Source organism: Podarcis gaigeae (assembly GCF_964106915.1).
Source record: "Podarcis gaigeae genome assembly, chromosome: 6".
Classification (NCBI taxonomy): Eukaryota; Metazoa; Chordata; class Lepidosauria; order Squamata; family Lacertidae; genus Podarcis; species Podarcis gaigeae.
This window is the reverse complement of record NC_139682.1, coordinates 22120544-22143608: the sequence shown is the minus strand read 5'-3', so window position 1 is coordinate 22143608 and position 23065 is coordinate 22120544. Positions and strand designations below refer to the sequence as shown.

Below are 23065 nucleotides of genomic sequence, written 5' to 3'. Positions count from 1 at the left end.
CGCAAATTCATGGGTTTGGGGGGCGCAAATCCATGGGTTAGGGGGCGCAAATTGCTTGCCTTGCCCCGGGTCCTGACAACCCACGCTACGCCACTGCAGGTAACCCCCAATTTGTGCAGGTTGTTGCGTTCCAGGTCATCATGTGCAATGGTGCACATACTGAATGCATGTAAATCAGTCGTTGGCTGTACATATACCCATAAAGTTAGCCCATTTGAACTCAGTGGTATTCATGTCTGAACGTGCATGTATCAGATCCTACTGTTCATGACCACCAAGACCATATTTTAAAAGAGTGCTATTCTTAGCAAGAATGTCATGTTAACCCCTAGTCCCAATTAAGGTGGCCATGGGGCCATATCTTGCATGGCATAATGGTTAGCGGAGGGCAAGGGGTCTTGCTCGAGCTTGGGAGCCTGGGAGAGGGAAAATAAAAAATTCTCTTAGGGTTTCACTGCTTTAAAAAATGTGTGTCGCAGTATATATGCCAAAAATGCCATGACAGTGGGCATTCAGGTGGCTGTGCTGCTAATCTGAGATGAAGACCGTTGCCTTAAGTAGCTTTCTTGCACATCTCACCAATCACACAAGGGCTCCGACAACTGCGGCTGACTGAAGAACAAAGGCAGGCTGAAGCTGACCTAGCATTCAGGAGGGCCAAAGGAAAACCAGGAGCTACGGTAATTGGTATTCAGAGCCCTGGTACTCAATTGGGCAACCCTCCAGCTGGGGCAGGAAGTGCAAAGAAGATCAAATTGAGCCCCTGCTCCCGGAAGTGAGGTTGTCTGCGAGGGTCAGAAGATGGCAATAACATTGCAAATGGAAGCTGCACTGAAGCTGGAAGGCAAAGCGGGGAGGAGCACAAGTTCAGATGGGGCTAAGGATGATTCGGGGATCTGCTGCAGCAGTTTGCCTGATTCCTGGAGTGAAGAACAGAAAACTATACCAAATATGGGTGGGTGGGGAGGTTGCAATGGAGAAAGCACCTATAATTTATACAAAGCTGAGTCAGACCATCTGGCTGAGTTTTGTCTACACTAACTTGCAGTGGGCCTCCAGCATTTCAGGCAGGTCTTCCCCAACCCTACCCAGAGATGGCAGAGAATGAACCTGGGACTTTTTGCATTCAAAGCATATGCTGTACCTGTTGAGCATCCGTCCTTCTCCCAGCTAATTAAAATAACTTCAATAAATTTTGCAAAGGTTTGTATTTGGGGGAGTGGGGTTGTGGGGAGAGCAGTAGGAGGGTTTACAAGTTTTAAATGCAGTTAATGTCTCTTATCAGTCGCTGGTGGGAGGAGAGAGAGACAACCCACACAAATGATGAGAGCCAGTGTGGTGTAGTGGTTAAGAGCGGTAGTCTCGTAATCTGGAGAACCGGGTTCGAGTCTCCGCTCCTCCACATGCAACTGCTGGGTGACCTTGGGCCAGTCACACTTCTTTGAAGTCTCTCAGCCCCACTCACCTCACAGAGTGTTTGTTGTAGGGGAGGAAGGGAAAGGAGAATGTTAGCCACTTTGAGACTCCTTAAACGGAGTGAAAGGCGGGATATCAAATCCAAATTCCAAACCGTTAACAAAAAATGGCCTATGTCCCCCGTCCCCCCCACAATTCACAATGCATTCAAAATGACTCTGCAAAATCTGCCTTTCAGGCCTGTGTCAACATGTTCTCGTAAATATATCCTGGAGGGAAACAGCAGATGTGAAATCTAAGACTAGAGATCTTTAGCGAAATGAGGAACAATGCAATGGCTGGCTTGTCAACTAGCTTGTTGTGCTGCTACGGACCGGCTGGATGTAGAGGAATGGTGGGAGGCACCAGCTGGGGGGAAAGACAACTTCCTTCCCTACAAACCCTCTCAGATGCTAGGATTGGCAGAAGGGTCCCTTTTGGTGGCAGCGGTGGAGCATATGCCTGACGGCTCGGTAGGCTTGGGAGTCGCAGGCGTGCGGCGCACCAAATGTCACCCCTCTCAGTGAGGGCGCCCGGGGTGCTCCGCCCCCACCCAGTGGCGTAGCGTGGGTTGTCAGCACCCGGGGCAAGGCAAGTAATTTGCACCCCCTAACCCGTGGATTTGCGCCCCCTAACCCTAACCCCCAGATGTTGCGCCCGGTGCGGCCAGCCCCCCCTGCACCCCCCTATCCTACGCCACTGCCCCCACCCCCCTATCCTACGCCCCTGGTTGGTGGTTCATCTGTTCTCAAAGGCACTACAAAACAACAGCAACTGACTTTTTGCAGTGAGGGAGCTGACAAGGTCACATCCACACTATATGTTAAAAGCACTTAGCTTCCACCAAAGAATCTCAGAAACCATACAGTGGTATCTCAGGTTAAGTACTTAATTCGTTCCAGAGGCCCGTACTTAACCTGAAACTGTTCTTAGCCTGAAGCACCACTTTAGCTAATGGGGCCTCCTGCTGCTGCCGTGCCGCCGGAGCACGATTTCTGTTCTCATCCTGAAGCAAAGTTCTTAACCTGAAGCACTATTTCTGGGTTAGTGGAGTCTGTAACCTGAAGCGTATGTAACCTGAAGCGTATGTAACCCGAGGTACTACTGTAGTTTGTTATGAGTACTGGGAATTGTCGCCCTGTGAAGGGAAAACCACGGTTCCCAGGATATGAGCAGGGATGGGGGTAAGCCATGGCTGTTAAATTGATATAAATGTGCTTTCAGTGTATGGTACGTTCGTAACCCATGGATATGCATGGAAAAGTGGGGAAGGACGAATGATTAAGGGTAACATGTATAAGCACTCTGCAAGCAACTAGGGATGAATGCAGGGTGAATGCTTATGGTCATATAACTGCTCTGCAAACAGATCAGAATAAATGCTCAGTAGAGAGCATTCCCCATGCAATCTAACCCCTGTGTAAGGTTTCTGCAAGCAAACCAACAAGAATGCTTAATAATTGCCTGGAAGAGCACTGAAGTCGAGGAAAAAACATGCATCTCTTTGTTAATAGAGTCGTACCTTGGAAGTCGAACAGAAACCATTCTGGAAGTCCGTTCGAATTCCAAAATGTTCAGAAACCAAAGCGTGGCTTCTGATTGGCTGTAGGCAGCTCCTGCAGCCAATCGGAAGCCGCGGAATCCCCGTCAGATGTTCGACTTCCAAAAATAGTTTGCAAGCCGGAACAGTCACTTCTGGGTTTGCGGCTTTTGGGAGCCAAAACGTTCGAGAACTAAGCTGTTTGAAAACCAAGATACGACTCTACTTCCTATTCATGGAGTAAAGCATGGCAAATTCTGAGGCTAAGCCAACCCCTGACTACATTAAAGTAGAAAAAGGCACCGTGTGTGCAGACACATTTACTCCTGGAAATGAGTCAACTGATACTGAACACATTTAGAAATGTAAAGCCATTACTCCTCCCATATGGTTTATTTAGGTTCTCAGAGGGTTTTTAAGCATGAGTAGCAGTGATGCTCATTACTCCTTCCAACATGCAAAAGGCACAAGAAAGTGAGAAAGGTGATTTTCTGTGCAAAGTGTTTCTAAGAAAATACACAGCAAAAAAGTGACTTAAAAAAAATGCTCCTCAAGGAAGGAATGGCGAGAGGAAAGGAAGAAAGAAATGAAAACACATCCTTTGGAAATGGCTTGAAACTTATGAAAACAGTCATGTTGTTAGAGTCCGGCAAGGCTCCTTTGGTGAACGATGCTTGGCAAATTCATGAAAGGAACTTGAGGCAAACACCTCAGTAAGACAGAAATTCATCTGTGAAATCAGGGATACAATCAGAAGAAACCCACTGGCTGTCAACAATTAAAAAAGCAAATTAAAAAAATATAGAAGTAGAAAGTGGATACATTCTAAGCGCAAGTCGATTAAAAATGCTTGATTGAATGGAAATGATGGTATACAAAGAGAGAAAGAGACACAAATAATTCATTTCCACCTTAAGCTAGAACTTCACAAACTACTGTGGTCTGACTGTGTTCATTCTATTTCTGTTGTGTGCGTGTCTGTGTTTTGTTAAAAAATAAGCCTATGTCATCATCACACCACCACCACAGCTCTTAGGAGAGAAAAGTCCCTGCAATTTGCACCTGTGGGAAAAAATGTGCTATGTGGCTAACAAACATTGGAAAAAATGTAAAGGTGCAGAAGATAACCCCGTCTTTCCATTTTGTGTTGTTGGGGGTGTTGTTGCTTCTCTTCTAATGGCGCTTTCCTGTGCTAGAGGGCAGTTTTGCTCCACAGCGGTTGTGTAAGCATTAACACAACCACTGTTTACAGTTGTATAATACTTAAACCTAAAAAAAAGGCATTGTACAAGGTGAATTTTTGTTGTCGTCGTTGATTCGCTTTCCTTGCAGTATAGGTTTTTCTACTTCTAGACTATGGAATGTTACATTAACAATATAGTTATTCATATTGGTTTCAAATTTCATTACAGTTACTGAAGATTCATCATGGTTTCACACAGCACAGAGACACCAAACTAAACACCAGAACAGCCAGCATTAGATGTATTTTTTCTTTAGATACCAATACGCAAAATACCCCATCCCCCCTAGAGATCCCATGAGGAAGGAGGCTCCGAAAAAGGATGGTGGTTTCCGCTTGACCAGCCTAAAGGCATTGGGTACCACTGCCGAGAGGAGGGTGGTGTGTATGTCTCCCAAAACTTTCCTGAAGGCAAAGCGTTTTTGTATCCTTTCAAAGAAGTTCTGTAGGTTGGGTCTACTGCCATCTTCCCAGTATTTCTTAGAGAGTCCTAGAAACTTGAGGCGATGCAGCGTGGCTCCCAACAAGATGTCAGCCAAGGTGAAGACGCACCCACAAAGCCAGAGTTCACACTTCTGCCCTGGAGAGCAAAGACAACACAGAAACAATATATCAGAAAAGTTTCGTCACACCTAAACACTTAGGAATGGAGACAAAGTCCAATCTTGGAGCTTATTGACTTCCATTTTTGGCTGATGTAATGCATACCCTCCAGTTTTGTTGTTGTTTAGTTGTATGCATTTTGTCAACTCTACACTTGTTTTCCAGTGGATAGCCTTGTGTCCTACTTTACAGAGGACAGTCCTCTGTAAGGGTGCCAAAGGGCAGTTCTCCATTCCAAGGTCCATCTGCTATAAAGTAGGCAGAGCAGAGGCCAAATCAACTGAGCAGGCACATAGGGCACCCAGTTATGGTTAGATGTACTCGATTGCTATCTGAATTACTAAATTTGCATATATGCATATCAATCAACACAGAGATTTTATGTAAATTGACACCCACTTTTGTCGTCTTTTCGGCGAAGCCTAACTGGCCACTCTAGATTTTCACCAAATTTGGTACAGAGATAGAGAAAACCAGCCATTCCTTGCAGCCTACATGGTGGGCAGCTCTTCAGTTTGGGGCCAGTTGAAAAATGCAGGGGCAGAGACAGAGGGATTTTAATTTGCAATTAAAATTTAAATTTAATCAGAGGTCATTTGTCTGGTGTGAAAACTCCTTTAACCGGTACTAGAACAAGAAGATAGGCAGGGAAGGCTTCCCTTTCCTGCTGTGTTGCCTCTTCCCCTGCTGATCTTAGCAGAATTTGATGAATCTAGCAACAGCATTTGCAGCAGACTTTGAAACTGTGAAGTCATTCATCATCAAAATCTTTGTGGCGTCCGGTGGCAATTCTGAAGGTTATGGGCCTTCCTAATCCCCCAAAAAGGTGGGATGTAATTTCAAACAATTGCAACACCTTGTTTGTTTGTTTTGGTTCTCAAAGCTAATCTTCAGCCCAAAGAAAAACCTGCAGTGAGGCAGTGGAGAGGGGAGCCTTCAGGGTGAGTCATATGAGGACTCAATAACGTTTCCTCTCTTTGGAACAGAGCAATTAACCCCACTATGCTGGCGAATTTGTTGGGCTCTTTTCTCCCAGCCCAACCTTGGCAGCTGGAATCCAAGCTCTCTATCGGTTGCCAATTAGCTCCCCACCCCCTGCAAAAGTGAATACTAGCCTACAGCCTGCACAGTGAAGCCTTGTTGTCAGGTTTCATTCCCAAAGGGAGAAAATTTGCCATGTGATACACAGACACCCCACTTCCTGAAATTAAGGGTGTCTCCGTACTGTACTTTAAAGAAAGTCGCCTGCTCCAAATAAACCTTAGAATCCTTAACAAGCTGCACTTTCCTTCTGTTTCAATTTATTAATATTTTGCAATTTACATCAATGTCTCTAGAAAGGCGATATAAATACTTGATGATGATGCTGATGATGCTGATAATGTTATGAGTTTGGTGTGGGGAAAAAGCTGTATGCCTAGACCCTTCTAATTCCTGGATCCAGCAACTGTGAAAATTTAAGCAAAGATTCAAATTCCTGGAATAGCCAGACTAGCTACCTAGTGGAGGTGGTAGTTTGGGTATTGGGCCATTAAGGAAACAAAGGGAGTGGCTCAGTGCCAGGAGAAAAATGGGTGGAGCCCCCTTCCTCAACTGGCTGGTATCTAGAAAGACAAAGGCCAGAGTTGAGAGTGGAGTGATGTGAGCTAGAAGCAAGGAAGTAGCAGGCTGGGAAGCCAGAGAGACAGAGCGATGCTTGATTTCTTATTGAATCCAAGGTTGCAAGCTATGGGGGAAGCAAGACCCTCTTTGGGTGATTATGCTGTGAACCCCTCCATCATGGGCTCAGGTTGTATATATGTGTAAATAAACCATATATCATAAAGACGCCACAGTCTGTGCTGTGCCTCATTTGTCTGGAATCCCTGGAATCTCGCATCATTTGGAGATTGGGTGGCAAGCCACAACAATGATAGCCAGGTGGCACAGGTGGCATCCCTAGCTCTTTGTCACCTTTTTCTAAGGAACCTTTCAAGCAACCCTCTAGGTCTAATGCCCCACATTAACACAATGCAAATGCAGGTAATTGAAGTAGCTGCACCTTCTTTCCCAGTTTACTCCTGCCTGCACGTCTCACCGCTTCTTCTGTAAAGTCCATGCATTAACACGGACGCCCGCTGGACACAACATTTATCTTTTTTTTTAAAAAAAAGGTATTAAGATTTCAAAAAAGTTACAAGTATATAAAAAGAAGAAAAGAAAAAGAAGGAGAAAAAATACAAAAAACAAAAAGCAATTAAAAACAAATCAACCTTTCCATATCCTGGCTTTCATTTGCTTGTTTCCCTGACCTCCTCACACCTCCCTTTTTGTTCAATTTTTTGTCTAGTTCAATTAGTTATTTCAGCAAATCCTTTCCATTTTTGCTTTTATCTTAATAATTTATCTTAATATATTATAACTTTCCATTCTCACCTGTTAGCAATCCATCTTTAAATACTCCTTTATAACATTACTGCTAAAACCACATAACTTCATTCCAACATCCTTCTAACATTTCTTATGTTATTTCTGTAAATAGTCTTTAAATTTCTTCCAATCATCTTCTACCGACTCTTCTCCCAGGTCTCGGATTCTGCCAGTCATTTCCGCTAGTTCCATGTACTCCGTCACCTTCATCTGCCATTCTTCCCGGGTGGGTAAATCTTGTGTCTTTCAATACTTTGCTATGAGTATTCTTGCTGCTGTTGTGGCATACATAAAAAAAGTTCTATCCTTCTTTAACACCAATTGGCCGACCATGCCCAGGAGAAAGGCCTCTGGTTTCTTCAGGAAGGTATATTTAAATATCTTTTTCATTTCATTATAAGTCATCTCCCAGAAAGCCTTAATCCTTGGGCACGTCCACCAAAGGTGAAAGAATGTACCTTCAGTCTCTTTACATTTCCAGCATTTATTATTGGGCAAATGATATATTTTTGCGAGCTTGACTGGTGTTATGTACCACCTGTATATCATTTTCATAATATTCTCTCTTAAGGCATTACATGCCGTAAACTTCATACCTGTGGTCCATAACTGTTCCCAGTCAGCCAGCATAATGTTGTGTCCCACATCTTGTGCCCATTTTATCATAGCAGATTTCACCATTTCGTCCTGAGTGTTCCATTTCAACAGCAAGTTATACATTCTTGACAGAATCTTAGTTTTGGGATCTAACAGTTCTGATTCCAATTTTGATTTTTCCACCTGGAAGCCAATTTTCTTGTCTAATTTGTATGCCTCCAATATTTGATAATAGTGAAGCCAATCTCGCACTTTGTCTTTTAATTTTTTAAAACTCTGCAATTTCAATTTATCTCCCTCTTGTTCCAAGATTTCCCAATATTTCGGCCATGGACACAACATTTATCTACCGCTCACTCCGGAATTTAACTTCTACAGACAATAAGGAAGAAGCTGGACACTGAAGAATGAAAACATGAGTAGCTCTCGTTATTATAACAATGGCACATTTTTATGCATAAAATGTGGTACCCAAAATTAGCTCTTTCTCTGCCTCCTACTTTGTAGCATATTGCACTCATAATTAATGGGTGCCTCGCACTGTGATGTCTGTCACCTTGGCACTTTTGCATGTGGCTCGACCAAGCCTGCTAGGATATATTTTTTCTTTCCAAGCATAGCCTCTTGAGAGATTAGAACCTGGCTGACTTTCAAAGCCAAAGAGAAAACCCCTCTGCAGGCCAGCCCTGAGATACATTGGCAGGTGCAGTTATTAGAAATGTCAGTCTTCTGCAGAGAAGGACTTGTTTTTAATAGCCATTCTCTCTACCGGAATGTTAAGAATGTCTCTCCTATGTGAAAAGTTCCCTGCTGCTATTTATTGGGCAGATATGTATTCACAAACTCTCTTCAGGTCAAAACTACCCACATCTTTTCCCCAGTGGGAGCAAAAGCAGCAGGGGGGGGGGGGTTTCAACAGAAAAATTGTGCTGATCTTCAACCTCGGACTGCAAGCTCAGTGGGTACATTGTGTTAGGAAAAACCAAACACTCCATAAACTGTAAGATTCTAGGAGTGTGAAGGGAGCTGGCAGAGATAATTTTTATTTCAGAACTTCTGTTTCCACTTGGCTTTGTGTGCTGTTTTTTCTCGATCTGAAGTCACTTGCCGTATGCATATGAATCCCTGCCCCAATAGTCCTCTTGAACCCAGTGCTTTGTTCTTCCTCTTCCTTTCTCTTTTCTGTTTGTCCTGCCTCTTTTTATGCCTTTGATTCTCCAAATATGCCTCTGTTTCTTATTGCAAGTGAGTCAGTTGTCAGGCCCTAAATTTACACAGCTGTCTATGACATCAGAGAATCAATGCCAGGGTTGTCATATGTCTGGGATTTCCCAGACACATCCAGTTTTTTGGGGCCAGCACCATCATCTGGGCGGATTTTTGCATTTTGGATTAAATGGCCAGGTTTGGGTTTTTTCTGTTTCTGGTTTTTTTTTGGGGGGGGGACCTGCATGCTCAGAAGGCGCTGTGCCCCAGAACAGGAAGCAGACATTGGGTGGCCTGGAGCGGCTTGCTGGGGGTCGTGCTAGGCCTGGTGTTGTTCCTGGCGGTCGCCTGGCCTTGCATGACCTTCCTGGGGCCACTCAGCCTCCCATCATGAGCAGGAGGCTGAAAACAGCAAAAGTAAGAGGGGAGGGAAGAACGGGGGAACAGGCAGGCGAGTTAGGGGTTAGCAGCAGGGAGGGGGCGAGTGATGGAGAAACGGGATGGTGAGTGGAGTAACACGGTGGGGTGTCTGGGTTTTGATCCCCAGAATATGGAAACCTTAATCAATGCTGCACTAGGGTGTCAGCACATCTTTGGCTTCAATTGGCTCAGGTGACATGACATACTGTAACATCGCAGCCACCAGAGCTTTGATGTCATATGGAACCCTGCAAGCTTTGGAGCTGAAGTGAACAGAGGCAATGGGCAGAAAGCAGAAAGTTAGACTGATTGATTTAAAAAAACAACAACCCTTCAACAAGAAGTAATTGTTTCATGAGGTTCTTCTTGTCCCTCTAGCACTATGAATTTTGGAAATGATGCGTGCAAGCTCCCTAACATTATGATTAAATTAGAAGAACCACCAAGGAAATAACCACCCATAGAACGTTCATGTTGCAAAACATAGTATAAACTCCTGCCTGAGTATATATCACTGTTTTTTTTTATCCAGATCAAGGTAGTCACACTTAGGTCCCACTGAAATCAACAGAACGAGTTAGTCACAACTAGCATTTCAAACTGATTTTGTTGCAACTAAAGCCACATTGCAACTAAAGTGTGACTAACTAGGTGTGGATTCAGCAGTATGGCAGGCAAAGCTGGCATTAACTTAGCACTTGGGATGGGTAGATCCGTCAATTCTGGCTTCTCTTTTTTTTATATATAAATTTTTATTAGTTTTTTAACATATCATTTTCAACAGTAATTAAACATACTTTTACACACACACATATATATATGTTATATATATATGATTTTTAACACTGTCAATTCTGGCTTCTCATTTTTTCCAGTGTTAAGTGTCGGAATTCTAAGCCCGTTCAGAGGTATGTGCCTATCTGTTCAGGCACCGGCTGAATTCCTTTGACCTCCCTCCGGCGACTCCCGGCAGAATAAAACATACACGAGGTCCGTTCCGGCGATTTTTCTCAGGCTGTGAGGAAAACACACCAACTGCTTCTCCTGCTTCTCCTCCTCCCTGCATATCCCCAGGGAGGGGAATCAGACACAGACAGAAACGTATCTACATGTCTTTATTTGTGTCTTTTAGCAGTCATACAGTAAAGATGTCTGCTCTCTTCAACAAACAGAGAGAAACTCCAAACTCCACCCATGTACTTCCAGTACAGGTCATATGACACACACTGAGCTAACATCCGGTGCTCAGTACAGAATGGACTGCCCCTTTGTTTCCACGGCAACAGTCACATACTTCCTGTTTGGCTTTCCAGCCACAGGCAGCAGACTGAGCTGCTAGAGCCTTTGCTTGCTGCAGCATTGCTGCTTTAGAATAACATTAAGTACAGTTCTCCATATTTCCATATCAGTTTGCAAAGTATTTTTCTTAAGGCTTCATGAAAATTCTTCAGCAAATTTATTCTAATATACAATTTTTGCAAATACATTTTGGAAAATATGCACTTTTTTTGCAAAGCGATTTTGCCAAATAACTTTAAGTTTGTTCATTTGTTTTTTACAATCAAACGGTGTATGAATTTTATGAAATAAAATGAATAAAAACAATATGATGCATTTTTGTAGTTTTCACCAACATAGGCATTTTTATGCACCTTTTACCCTAGTATATGCATTTTCGTACACGTTACATGGGTGGGGAACTACACCGCAATATTTGGTGAAATGCGAAAAATCTGAAGGGAGGTTGTGTTTCAGTTCATATTTGCTTTTGTAAAGTGCAAATAAGGTAGTTTTGCCTTTAAATGTGAATTGAATCAAACCTATCCCTGTACTTACTTAGCACATTAACAGAAGTGTACATTTGTACAGGAAACTCACAGTGTGCCTTCCATCTCTGGACCAGCTGGTCCACTATGTTAGGGTTGCCATATTTCAAAAAGTAAAAACCAGGACACCCCAAAAGTGCTGCTCTTTGGAAATCCCCCCCCCCCCCGGACATCAATTCCGCCTTTAAAATCCTGGTAATGGCCAATGAAAATCCGGATGCCTGGCAGCCCTAACTAAGTATTATAGGTGCCCTCTTTGAAGCATGATATGACAATGTGTTAAAGAGTTGCTGCAGTCAGTGCAACAGTCAAGGTTCATCTGGGAAAAGTAGCAGGACCCTTGACAGAACATGGAACCCTTCTGAGCCATTCTCAACAGGAGATTTTCAAAGCATACTCATTGCTCTCTCTCACACACACACTCGCTCTTGTTCCTAATGTATTTCTCTTGGCACGAATACACAGTCAAACCTGACTCACAGCTGGACGCAGTCAAAACAAATGCCTGCTGGTCTTGATCGAAGGAAATGTGGACCTGAACTGAGGAAGAGGCTTCAAATGGTTTTGATGTTGTGGAGGGAAGCAGCACTAGCTTAATGCAACTATATTGTCCTTGAGATGTCTACGTCAGAGGGGGATTTAGGGCAACACGACTGGTTCCCCCATATCAGGTGCCGAGCCTAGAGGGCGTTGCAAGCTGTTGAACTACGATGTAGTGAATTGAATTGAACCGAACGGAAGGTGAGAGGCGGGGCGGGGGGAGCCGAATTTTGGGCTCACACAGGGCACCAGACAATTAAAACAATGTACAACACTAAATTTAGAAACAATGTACAACAATAAACTGTCCCAGGGAGTTGACTCAGAATCTCCCATGGAACCGTGTTTGGGGCTTTTCATGCCGGACTATTTTGAGTTGGGCGATGATGTGCGCCTACAGATCTGTACACAGAATCTGGCAACCATCCAGGTCATCTTCTGATCTTTGCCCAACAGCAAAAGGTCAAATTTTTGCTTTTGCGGGAGGTCGGTGAGGCTCACCGGGGGGGGGGGATCCATGATCTTATGCTCTCACGGTTGTTTTAACTGCGTGTCTTTGTTGGTTTTTAGCTCTTATCTGTTTTAATTATTAGTTTTTTATCCATCCATGATCTGTGTTTAATCTTGTATTTTATTCGGATGTTTTATGCCTGTTTTCCTTGTCCTCATTTGCCCTAACAATTAGCGGTCAAAAAAATCCTAACTGCTATTTTATCTATATGCTTTTTTTAATCCTGGTCTGTGACCGTAATAAAGTTCATTCACAGTGCACCACACACACACCTCCATTCAGGCAAGCAAAAGCCATGGTTCAATTATATTTTCCAACCAGGCAAAAGTACTAAAGGAGGGCACAAAGCAAGGTGGTGAGGGAATGACCTGGGGAGAGAGGGTGCAGCCTGGAGAACTTCAAGCGTGGCATTTAGCCCCAGGGTCTGTGGTTCCCAGCCGCTACCTTCAGTCTTTCTTTAGATGCAGCCACTGAACTTTCTGTTTATTTGTTCCGCGAGTCCCTTTGTCCAGTCGTCTGCTATGGCCAGCTGGACTTGCCAAGCCTTAGTGACGATAACATCACAGCAGATAAATGATACTACTGCTACTAATAATCATTAATAGTTGACAGCAAAATATAACATCCTTCTGATAATGGATTATATCTCATCTAACAAAATCTGCTCTAGCTTTACCTGCCACATAAGGTTTGCTCTCCAACAGTCTCTCACAGCAGACTTAGAAAATAATGTTCCCAACAGCAATGATGCCTACCTTGGTATTCAATTTTTCTTTTCTCCAGCTCAGCTTCAATCTGATCTAGCACCATTCCCAGATCACCCAGGATTTTCTTCAAGTAGTTCACATTGTCATGTTCCAGGATCTTGGCCTAGATATAAACAGTAAATGTTTACATCAAAATTGAACAAGAAGAATGTGTTTCCACACAATTTGAATGTAGTGGATATTTTACAAACAAATGACTTTGAAAAACCTCATCGTTGTTTTGATCAGGGAACTGCCATCAGCTCAGATGCGAGAGGTGGAAGGGCAGTTTTTTTATAGGGAACCTCTGAAAGTCCTGCGAAGCAGTTCCTCCTCTGGTGAGGAGGAAAGCCCCATCTCCAGTGGGGAGGAGGTGGTGGGACCAGGGGATGCTAGGGAGAGCCTCAACTCCGACCCTGAGCAAGCCTGAGAGGAGGGAAGTACCCCTTTGCCAGCGCCCACTCTGCGCAGTAGGTTTCGGCGCAGGGAGGGGAGGAGAAGATTGGGGGTCAAGTGACTGTTATGCTGGGGGAGGTACAAGGACCGTCCACTCCCAGATTCTGCTAGCGACTGAGCCAGACATGAACTTGCGGCGCTCTTCACTGTAAATAGTTTTGCACTAAGAATAAAGCCTGGAAAAGACTGGTCGGAGTCTTGCCTGTTTGCTCTCGAGCAACCACACCACCATCTGACAAATCTGCTGTGAGAAGAGGTGCTCGGAAGGCCAAATATTCAGGGATGTGTCCATAAAAGCAACTTCCAACCTCTGCCAGGACTGCGCTAACAGAGGCATTGTGTCTAGGTCATGAGAAGCAATAACTCCACTTTATTATGTGCTGGTCAAGTGCTATCTAGAGTACTGGGACCAGTTATGGGCGCCGCATGTTAAAGAGGATATTGGCAAGCTGGAGCATGTCCAGAGGAGGACAATTGGGATGGTGAGGGGTCTGGAAATGGAAGTCCTATGAGGAATGGTTGCATGAGCTGGGTGTGTTTAGCTTGGAAAAGAGAAATATTAAGACAGGAGAGCTGTCTTCAAATCTCTGAAGGGCTGCCAAAGATGGAGCAGACTTGTTTCCTGCTGCTTCAGAAAGCAGAACTAGAACCAGTGGGTGGGAATTGCAGGGAAACAGATTTTAGCCCAACCTTAGATGTTCTTCTGCCTGAAGCATCACAGCGACCGATGCCAACAGACATCAGCACACTTAGGGATCCGCAGAATTTGCGCAGTTGCATAACAGACCTCAGCAACTCAGCATTTTGGCTAATCTACTTTATTTACATATAAACACACATGGAGCACTGCAACATGGCTCCCTCTCTCTCTAGCATCAGACAGCAAACAGAAAAAATAGTCCCACTTCACGGAACACAGTAACACAAATATCCTGTCTCCGTCACTTCCCACTCTGTGGAGTCAAAACATACACCGTCATGTGATAGACAAAAATCCCATTACTGCAATCATGGAGCAGGAATTCTAACAGAAACTTCCTAATGGTAAAAACTGTTCAAGAGTGGAACAAACTGCCTTGGGAGGTGGTGGGCTCTCCTTCACTGGAAGTATTTAAGCAAAAGCTGGTCAACCACCTGTCAGGGATGCTCTAGTTGCATCCTGTGTTGTAGATCCTGCATTGAGAAGGTAGCTGAACTAGACCTCCAAGTTCCCTTCCTTCCAACTCTAAAATTCCTTCTTACATACATCAGAAATCCCCCCTTCTGTACAGCTGTTAAAGTGCAGGAGCCTTGTTCTCTTTTGAATCTGGTCACCCTGTTAGGGCAGTGATGGCAGGCAAAATAGCAAGCAGCAGCACTGGTAACGGATCTGAACTGACAACCCCATTTGCGAAACTTTAGTTTGCTAAAAAACACTCAACTCCAGCACAACTGGATTCTGTTAAACATCTGTCATCTTCAGAACCAATAGGCATCCAAATCTGCATGCCACTTTACTGTTTAAAAAACCCCAACACACCTCATATAAGTTTATGAAAACAATAAAAGCATCATTAAAAAGAGTTATTTAAAACACTCAAAAAAGAATTAAAAACAATGATAAACTAAAAACAGATTGAAACAGATTAAATGGTGTGTGTGTGTGCTGCTATGAGCATCTCACCATGAGCTTCTTCTGTTTGGAAAGGTATGGCTCTGATAGCTGTGGCTCCTCTTCATGGTCTAATTTCATCAGATCTGAGCTGGCATTAACTAAATGTCCTGTGGAAGTAGGAGAGAACGGATTGGGGTTAATTAGTGACCAATGTTCCCTAGACCCATGGTTCCCAAAATTCCCCTTCCCCACGGACCACATGAAAATTGCTGAGGGTCTCGGTAGACCACTTAATGATTTTGTTTCTGCCTGTTGCAAGAAATGTAATGTGCTGTGCCAAATAATCTTCAAATTGTGTCCTTTCTTATATGGAATTGCATGCATTTTATTGTCTTACAATTTGATTTCTACATAATTCAAATTGTAAGCATTCTTCACAAACACACTGTGGTCCACCTGCATGAAACTCATGTAGTCTGCAGACCACAGTTTGGGAACCTCTGCTCTAGACACATGGCTATCTTTAACAAAAATGTTAAGTGTCTAAAAATGTCTCACCCTTCTAATAATCTGCCTGACTGACTTTAATTATGGTCTTCAGACCACAATACAGTCTGAAGGCACATGGGGCTACCACCTTTCTATAGCTAAGCAGATCTGGGTCTGGGCAGTGGGTTCCTTGATGGGAACAAGATGGGATATAAATATATTTGATTTCTTGCAGTATTTTCACTGTCAAGGGGTGGGAGAAGTGCTTGTGGGATTTTCTACCCCAGCAGGTTCCCAAAGTAACTTGACCAGCCTTGAAGAGCAGGGTTCGTGTATTGTTTTGGAAAGCGCAAATTTGGTAGATTTGCCTTTAAATGCAGAGAGAATACAATTTCTTCCACAATACCATTCAGATGATCGCTTCTCGGCCTTTTGGCTAAGATCAAGTGCACAATACCATTCAGATGAAAAACTTAAAAGTTACAGAAAGAATCTCCAGGTTGGGACCTGGTAGTTCTACATCTAATAAATGCAAAAGCACAGATATGTCCTGATTTTGGTTTGTTTGATATTTATAAGCAGCAAACACCAGTATAGCACCTTGCCTCAGCCTAAATCCTTGGCTCTGGGTCTCACATTCAGGACTGGGAGGGCTATTGCACTATGACTAGACTATGGTTGGAAGATTCACTCATCACCTTAGAAAAATCCTTTGCATGTGATTTTTTTTAAAAAAAGAAACTCTTGAGACCTACCCTCTTCTTTCCAAAGTCTTTATTTTTCCATTGTGAATGAATATATTAATAGCTGCTGCGATTTTACAGAAGCCCTCATTGCTTTTTTGTTGTTGTTGTTGTTTAGTCGTTTAGTCGTGTCCAACTCTTCGTGACCCTATGGACCAGAGCACTTCTGTCTTCCACTGCCTCCCGCAGTTTGGTCAAACTCACGTTGGTAGCTTCAAGAACACTGTCCAACCATCTTGTCCTGTCGTCTCCTTCTCCTTGTGCCCTCAATCTTTTCCAACATCAGGGTCTTTTCCAGGGAGTCTTCTCTTCTCATGAGGTGGCCAAAGTATTGGAACCTCAGCTTCACGATCTGTCCTTCCAGTGAGCACTCAGGGCTGATTTCCTTAAGAATGGATACGTTTGATCTTCTTGCAGTCCATGGGATTCTCAAGAGTCTCCTCCAGCACCATAATTCAAAAGCATCAATTCTTCGCCGATCAGCCTTCTTTATGGTCCAGCTCTCGCTTCCATACATCACTACTGGGAAAACCATAGCTTGAACTATGTCAGCAAGGTGATGTCTCTGCTTACTGTGACCTTATCCCAGACTCGGCAAAGCATTTGCGGGCCGCGGGTTAGCCAATGTGTTTGTGCCAACATAGGGCACCATTTTAAGCTGTCATTTGCAGCAGCTAAATGAAACTATGGCACCTTGCGGCCTTGCCTTAATGATACCCGCCCTGGCTGGATGCCATTCTAAGTCAGAACAGGAGGGAGAGACAGATGCTTCATGCTCAGTTGGTTCAGCTAAGAATCCAGAAATTTATGTTCATTTCCCAGCACATTACTCTGGCCTTCTCTTTATCTTTCTCTATGTTCCTTATTAATCTTCTTTCTCCACTCCAGCTACCAAAAGTCTCACTGAAGCACCTCCCCATTCTGTTTGACTGGCTACTTGAACAAGGACATGAAGGAATCTTATTGTCTAATTCCCCATGTAGTTGGTTATGCAAGAAGCTGGACCCCATGATGCAGTGTGTTGTTGTTTAGTCGTGTCCAACTCTTCGTGACTCCATGGACCAGAGCACGCCAGGCACTTCTGTCTTCAACTACCTCCCGCAGTTTGATCAAACTCATGCTGGTAGCTTCAAGAACACCATCCAACCATATCACCCTCTGTCGTCTCCTTCTCCTTGTGCCCTCCATCTTTCCCAACATCAGGGTCTTTTCCAGGGAGTCTTCTCTTCTCATGAGGTGGCCAAAGTATTGGAGCCTCAGCTTCATGATCTGTCCTTCCAGTGAGCACTCAGGGCTGATTTTCTTAAGAATGGATACGTTTGATCTTCTTGCGGTCCATGGGACTCTCAAAAGTCTCCTCCAGCACCATAATTCAAAAGCATCAATTCTTCGGCGATCAGCCTTCTTTATGGTCCAGCTCTCACTTCCATACATCACTAGGAACTCACCAAATGTTACTTGGGAGTAGCAATGTAGGAGAAAGTTCGTTTGGTGTGCATTTTAATGCAAAGCTACCTAATCCAAATCATTATTTCAACTGAAAATCAGCTATCCTTTTAAAATTCACACTTCCCCAAATTTCTTGATGCAGATATCTGACCATATGTGTACAAAAGGCATGTATTAATGGAAAGTGTGCATGAAAATGCATGCAATATTAGTGAAAATAACATGCAAAAATATGTTACAAAAGGTGAATTGCTTGTAAAACTGTACAGACTCGTCAAAATTTCATCCAAAAACATGTATATTTGGCTGCTAAATGTATGCTAAAATGCTGATGGGGAGCTCTGGGGAGACTGGTTATGTTATGGAATATGGATAGGAGTTAAGATTAAACTTTCATATTAGGGGATTATGTCCATATCTGTCTAGAGTGGGTGCACTGCTTTGCCAGGAGGAGACAGCACAAAATGTACCTCAGTTCTGATCCAATCTGGCACTGCAGAAATTCAGCAGAACTTTAAGAGACAGCATGATAAGGCTGGCCCTGAAGCTATAGGGAAATCTTTTTGCAAAAGACCTATCATCAAAGATGACAAAATAAGATACAGATTGAAGGACCTCTGATTAAAACAATTCATTACCTTCCACTCTAATTCTGAACTGGGAAAGGATGTGGTATAGTTATTTGACACCACCCATTGCAGTCCTGGCTGAGCATACATTTGCTTGGCTAGATGTGGAGAATCTCAGGGCAGAAGTGCTGCAATTTATATTTGATATGGACAAGGCAAATGAGAGGGTAGTCTAGAAAATTCAGTTTGCATTCTTGCTTTGCTGTGGGTGAAGTGCCCCCTGTCAAAATGGCCTGGGAGGTTTGGGCAGGGGCACCCACTTGCCCCCCTACATTGCCCCTATAACACGTCATGCTGCCTGGTGTGCAGAGGGTGATCTCCGCACTTGCTTGACCCAGCCCCTGCCCTGCAGCTGGGATGAGCGAAGCAAAGATCTCCTGTGCCAGGCCTCCTGTGTCAGGTGGAGGCTAGGGCTGGGGTGTGTGGAGGGTGCCTGGTGGCTGCTCCCTCAATATTGGGAGAGCTGAAGCCCCCTCCACCCCCCCCATACCTGGCGCCGCTGGGTTTGGGTATCCTAAACATCTGGCCTTCTCCCTGGAAATGGTTCCCCACTCCCCACTCCCCACTCCTGGTATACACAATACTTTCAGAATGGGTTAAGGGAACACAAATAGGCATAAAATTAACACCTGGGCAGTGTTTGTGGAGTTTTATTGCCACAATGAATGAGAGTTAGATCTGAACAACTTTTGGCTTGTTGGGGCTATCTTCCTTTCTCCAGCAGCTGTTATAGATTCTCAAAATAAACACCCCAAATTGATCAACTGCAATCCACCTGAATGATTTTAACTTGCACAGCAGCTTTTATGATATCTTGATAATGTTTTAAGATCAGAGGAGTTACAAATGGTGCGTTTAAAATTTGCTTTCGTGTTTATTGTGAGCCCAGAGATACCATACTTTGTACAGTGTGAAGGTGATTGCTTCACTTCCCCTCAGCAATGGATGTTTTCAGGCATAGCATCACCTCCATGTGGAGCTCCTTAGGTCCTGCGGTCACTAGTCAGATTCAGAAACTGACCAGATCATCAAGGTTTCCTAGCATGCAACAGCAACTCAGTTGAGATGTTATCCCTATGGCCTCGAGCTTCTCCTGACACCAAAGCTACACCAGATTTCTACACATGCCACTATCATGCTCATTCATTCTCATTCTCTCTCTCTCTCTCTCTCTCTCTCTCTCTCTCTCTCTCTCTCTCTCTCTTATAAAAGCCCATTGACCTCCTCTGTGAAAACTGCAAGGCTAAATTGGAAAAGCTGTGTTCTCTGGCCTGATTCAATCAAGTTCACTGTGGAGAAAAAGAAAGAGTAACAGGGCTGCTGTAGTCCTTAATTACTTTGGCAATGTTGAGAAATAAAGGGCAACTAGGAGGCTGATTTACAGCCCATTCCTTGGTTTTGCTGAGCCAATGATGCTGTGATAATTAAAACTGATTACTTAAGGGAGGTGCAATGTCAGGACAGGAGAAGGATAAACATTACTGGCCTAATTAATCTGCTCTTTAGCCTGGAGAGAAGACGCTTGCTAATTCATTCACTCACTGCTCACTGAGCATTTTCCTTTGTCTAGAACTAGACATTGCTGTACACTTGTTGACTACTGCAATTGTACTGTACATGGGGCTACCCTTGAAGGCCCCTCTGAAAATGAAAGCAAATGCAAATTACAGCTGCCTGTTTCCTGGAGGGAAGGGCAGCTAAGATCACATGACACCAGGAGAGGTATTGCTAGTAATTAAAATACTTGGCGCACAGGCCCATGATGCTAATTTGCATATAAGGACTGGGTACAACTTTGGTGGGTAGGGGCCTTCTCAGTAGTGGCGCCCGCCTTGTGGAATGCCCTCCCATCAGATGTCAAGGAAATAAACAACTATCTGACTTTTAGAAGACACCTGAAGGCAACCCTGTTTAGGGAAGTTTTTAATGTTTGATGATAATAATAATAATAATAATAATAATAATAATAATAATAATAATTTATTTATACCCCGCACATCTGGCTGAGTTTCCCCAGCCACTCTGGGCAGCTCCCAATCAAGTATTAAAAACGATACAGCGTTAAATATTAGAAACTTCCCTGAACAGGGCTGCCTTCAGATGTCTTTTAAAAATAGGATAGCTACTTATTTCCTTCACATCTGGAGGGAGGGTGTTCCACAGGGTGGGCGCCACTACCAAGAAGGCCCTCTGTCTGGTTCCCTGTAACCTAACTTCGCACAATGAGGGAACCGCCAGAAGGCCCTCGGCACTGGATCTCAGTGTCCGGGCTGAACGATGGGGGTGGAAATGAAGGGGCATGTGGTCTTTCAGAGATGCTCCTTCAGATATACAGGACCGAGGCTGTTTAGGGCTTTAAAGGTCAGCACCAACACTTTGAATTGTGCTCGGAAACGTACTGGGAGCCAATGCAGATCTCTCAGAACCGGTGTTATGTGGTCCTGGCAGCCACTCCCATTCACGAGTCTAGCTGCTGCATTCTGGATTAATTGCAGTTTCTGGGTCACCTTCCAAGGTAGCCCCACATAGAGCGCGTTGCAGTAGTCCAAGCGGGACTTTTATTGTATTTTTAACATTTTGTTGGAAGCTGCCCAGAGTGGCTGGGGAAACCCGGTCAGATGGGCGAGGTATAGGTAAGAAATTATTATTATTATTATTATTATTATTATTATTATTATTATTATACAATTACTTGTAGCTGAGTAAGATTGTCTTCCATGAACACGGTTTTAACAGTGAGTTCATAAGTGACTGTGGAGGCCAATTCTGAATCCACACATCTTTCCACAGTGGGGACATAGGTTTTCGGGCAGGAGTTGATCACAGTGAGGGTTTGCCAAGCGTACCTTCTTCCTTGCACATTTCTCTCTTTTGCCCTGAGTTTGAACATCTTCAAAGCCCATGACACCTTTGGTAAAGGCTGCTCTCCAACTGGAGTACTCGCAGGCCAATGTTTCCTAGTTGTCAGTGTTTCTACTACATTTCTTTAGATTTGCCTTGAGAAAGTCTTTGAACCTCTTCTGTTGACCACCAGCATTACGCTTTCCATTTTTAAGTTCAGAATAGAGTAGTTGCTTTGGAAGACGATAATCAGGCATCCGCACAACATGACCAGTCCAACGAAGGTGATGTTGAAGAATCATTGCTTTGACACTGGTGTTCTTTGCTTCTTTGGCACAAAATCAGACTATATTGTGTATAATATATATGTGTGTGGGCCATGCAGCCCCACTGTTGCAGCAAGATTAAATGTGGAAGAAGCCTCCTGTGCTTCTTGCACCATGGCACAAAGGCGTGCTTGCTTTATTTATTTATTTATTTATTTATTTATTTATTTATTTATTTATTTTGCCCTTCCTCCTCGCCTTGCCTTCACTCTGGATGCTTCAAATACCTAGGTCATGTAAAATGCAGTAATTTCTAATGTGGCTATTGTAGCAAAGTGCGTTTTTCAGGGGGTGGTGTGGCGTCACCAATACAGCTCCTTGCCAAGGGTGCAAGGGACACTAGGTACACCTCTGTTTATCAGTAGCAGGTGATGACCACTGGACTTGATGGTTTGGCTAAGAGGGTTTCCATAGGTGGGACTAAAGGAATCCTGAGGTAGAGCCAATTTTTTTCTGGTTTTCTGTCTCCGCTCTCCTCCCTTTCAAAGGTTCTGTGGACACGTAAGCAATAAAGTACTGTACTGGCACAATTACAGTGGTACCTCGGGTTAAGTACTTAATTCGTTCTGGAGGTCCGTTCTTATCCTGAAACTGTTCTTAACCTGAAGCACCACTTTAGCTAAAGGGGCCTCCCACTGCCGCCGCGCCGCCGGAGCACGATTTCTGTTCTCATCCTGAAGCAAAGTTCTTAACCTGAGGTACCGGTAATATTTCTGAGTTAGCGGAGTCTGTAACCTGAAGTGTATGTAACCTGAAGTGTATGTAACCCGAGGTACCACTGTACTTAGCATCTAACAGAACTTAATCCTGGGAGGTAGGTTAGGTTGAGCGAGTCTGTTTTGAGAATCCTCAGCTTTTAAATATATCGTGGTACATTTGTGCACACATTCTTGTGGGCTTCAGGAGGCACTATCTGTTCTTGTGGCGAACAGGGAATTGTACCCAGGCCCAGAACAGGTGACTAAGTGGTAACAAAAGGCATTCCCGTGGAAATCTGGTTTAGGTATAAGGCAAGCCTAGTTTCATTTTCAAATCTCAAGCCAACTTTAGGGACTTTTTTAAAAAAATGCAGCTGTAAATTGAGCAGTTGGATCCAGAGTTATCTGGAGCCGCTAAAGTGCAAGACCCTGCGGTGACATTGTGACAAAGTCACTGTCCAGAGCAGAAGAGCATATTTAAAGAGACGTCCTTGTGGAGGAGTTATATTAGGCATTGTCAATGTTTCATGAATGCTTGTAGGTCAAGTACAGAGTCTGGTGCCAATTCGTCCTGCCTCTGAAACCTAATCTGCATAAATTTTTGTGCCAGAGAGGCCAAAAATCCAGTCGAAGACCCTCAGCCCAGCTCTTGTATGTGGCATGATCTATCAAAAACTTAAGTATCTTCTAAGTCCATTTGATTTTACAGAGATAAAATCATAGAGTTGTAGAGTTGGAAGGGAC

At 43.8% G+C, this 23065-nt stretch overlaps 1 protein-coding gene and 1 long non-coding RNA gene across 2 annotated transcripts in view; both read right to left on the bottom strand.

Moving 5' to 3' along the window:
• Positions 1–1606: 1606 nt before the first annotated feature.
• The window catches only part of LOC310848003, a 222727-nt gene continuing 201268 nt past the window's right edge, over positions 1607–23065 (bottom strand). Inside the window, exon 2 of the long non-coding RNA XR_014566123.1 lies at positions 1607–1770. This is a non-coding gene — a long non-coding RNA (uncharacterized lncRNA). The remainder of the gene's footprint in view (positions 1771–23065) is intronic.
• GDAP1L1 (ganglioside induced differentiation associated protein 1 like 1) overlaps positions 3348–23065 on the bottom strand; it is a 56221-nt gene continuing 36503 nt past the window's right edge. Inside the window, exons 4-6 of the mRNA XM_083746309.1 lie at positions 15216–15313; positions 13106–13220; positions 3348–4818 (exon numbers count right to left, since the gene is read on the bottom strand). Coding sequence (XP_083602435.1) covers positions 4475–4818; positions 13106–13220; positions 15216–15313 — 557 coding nt within the window. The 3' untranslated portion in view covers positions 3348–4474. The remainder of the gene's footprint in view (positions 4819–13105; positions 13221–15215; positions 15314–23065) is intronic.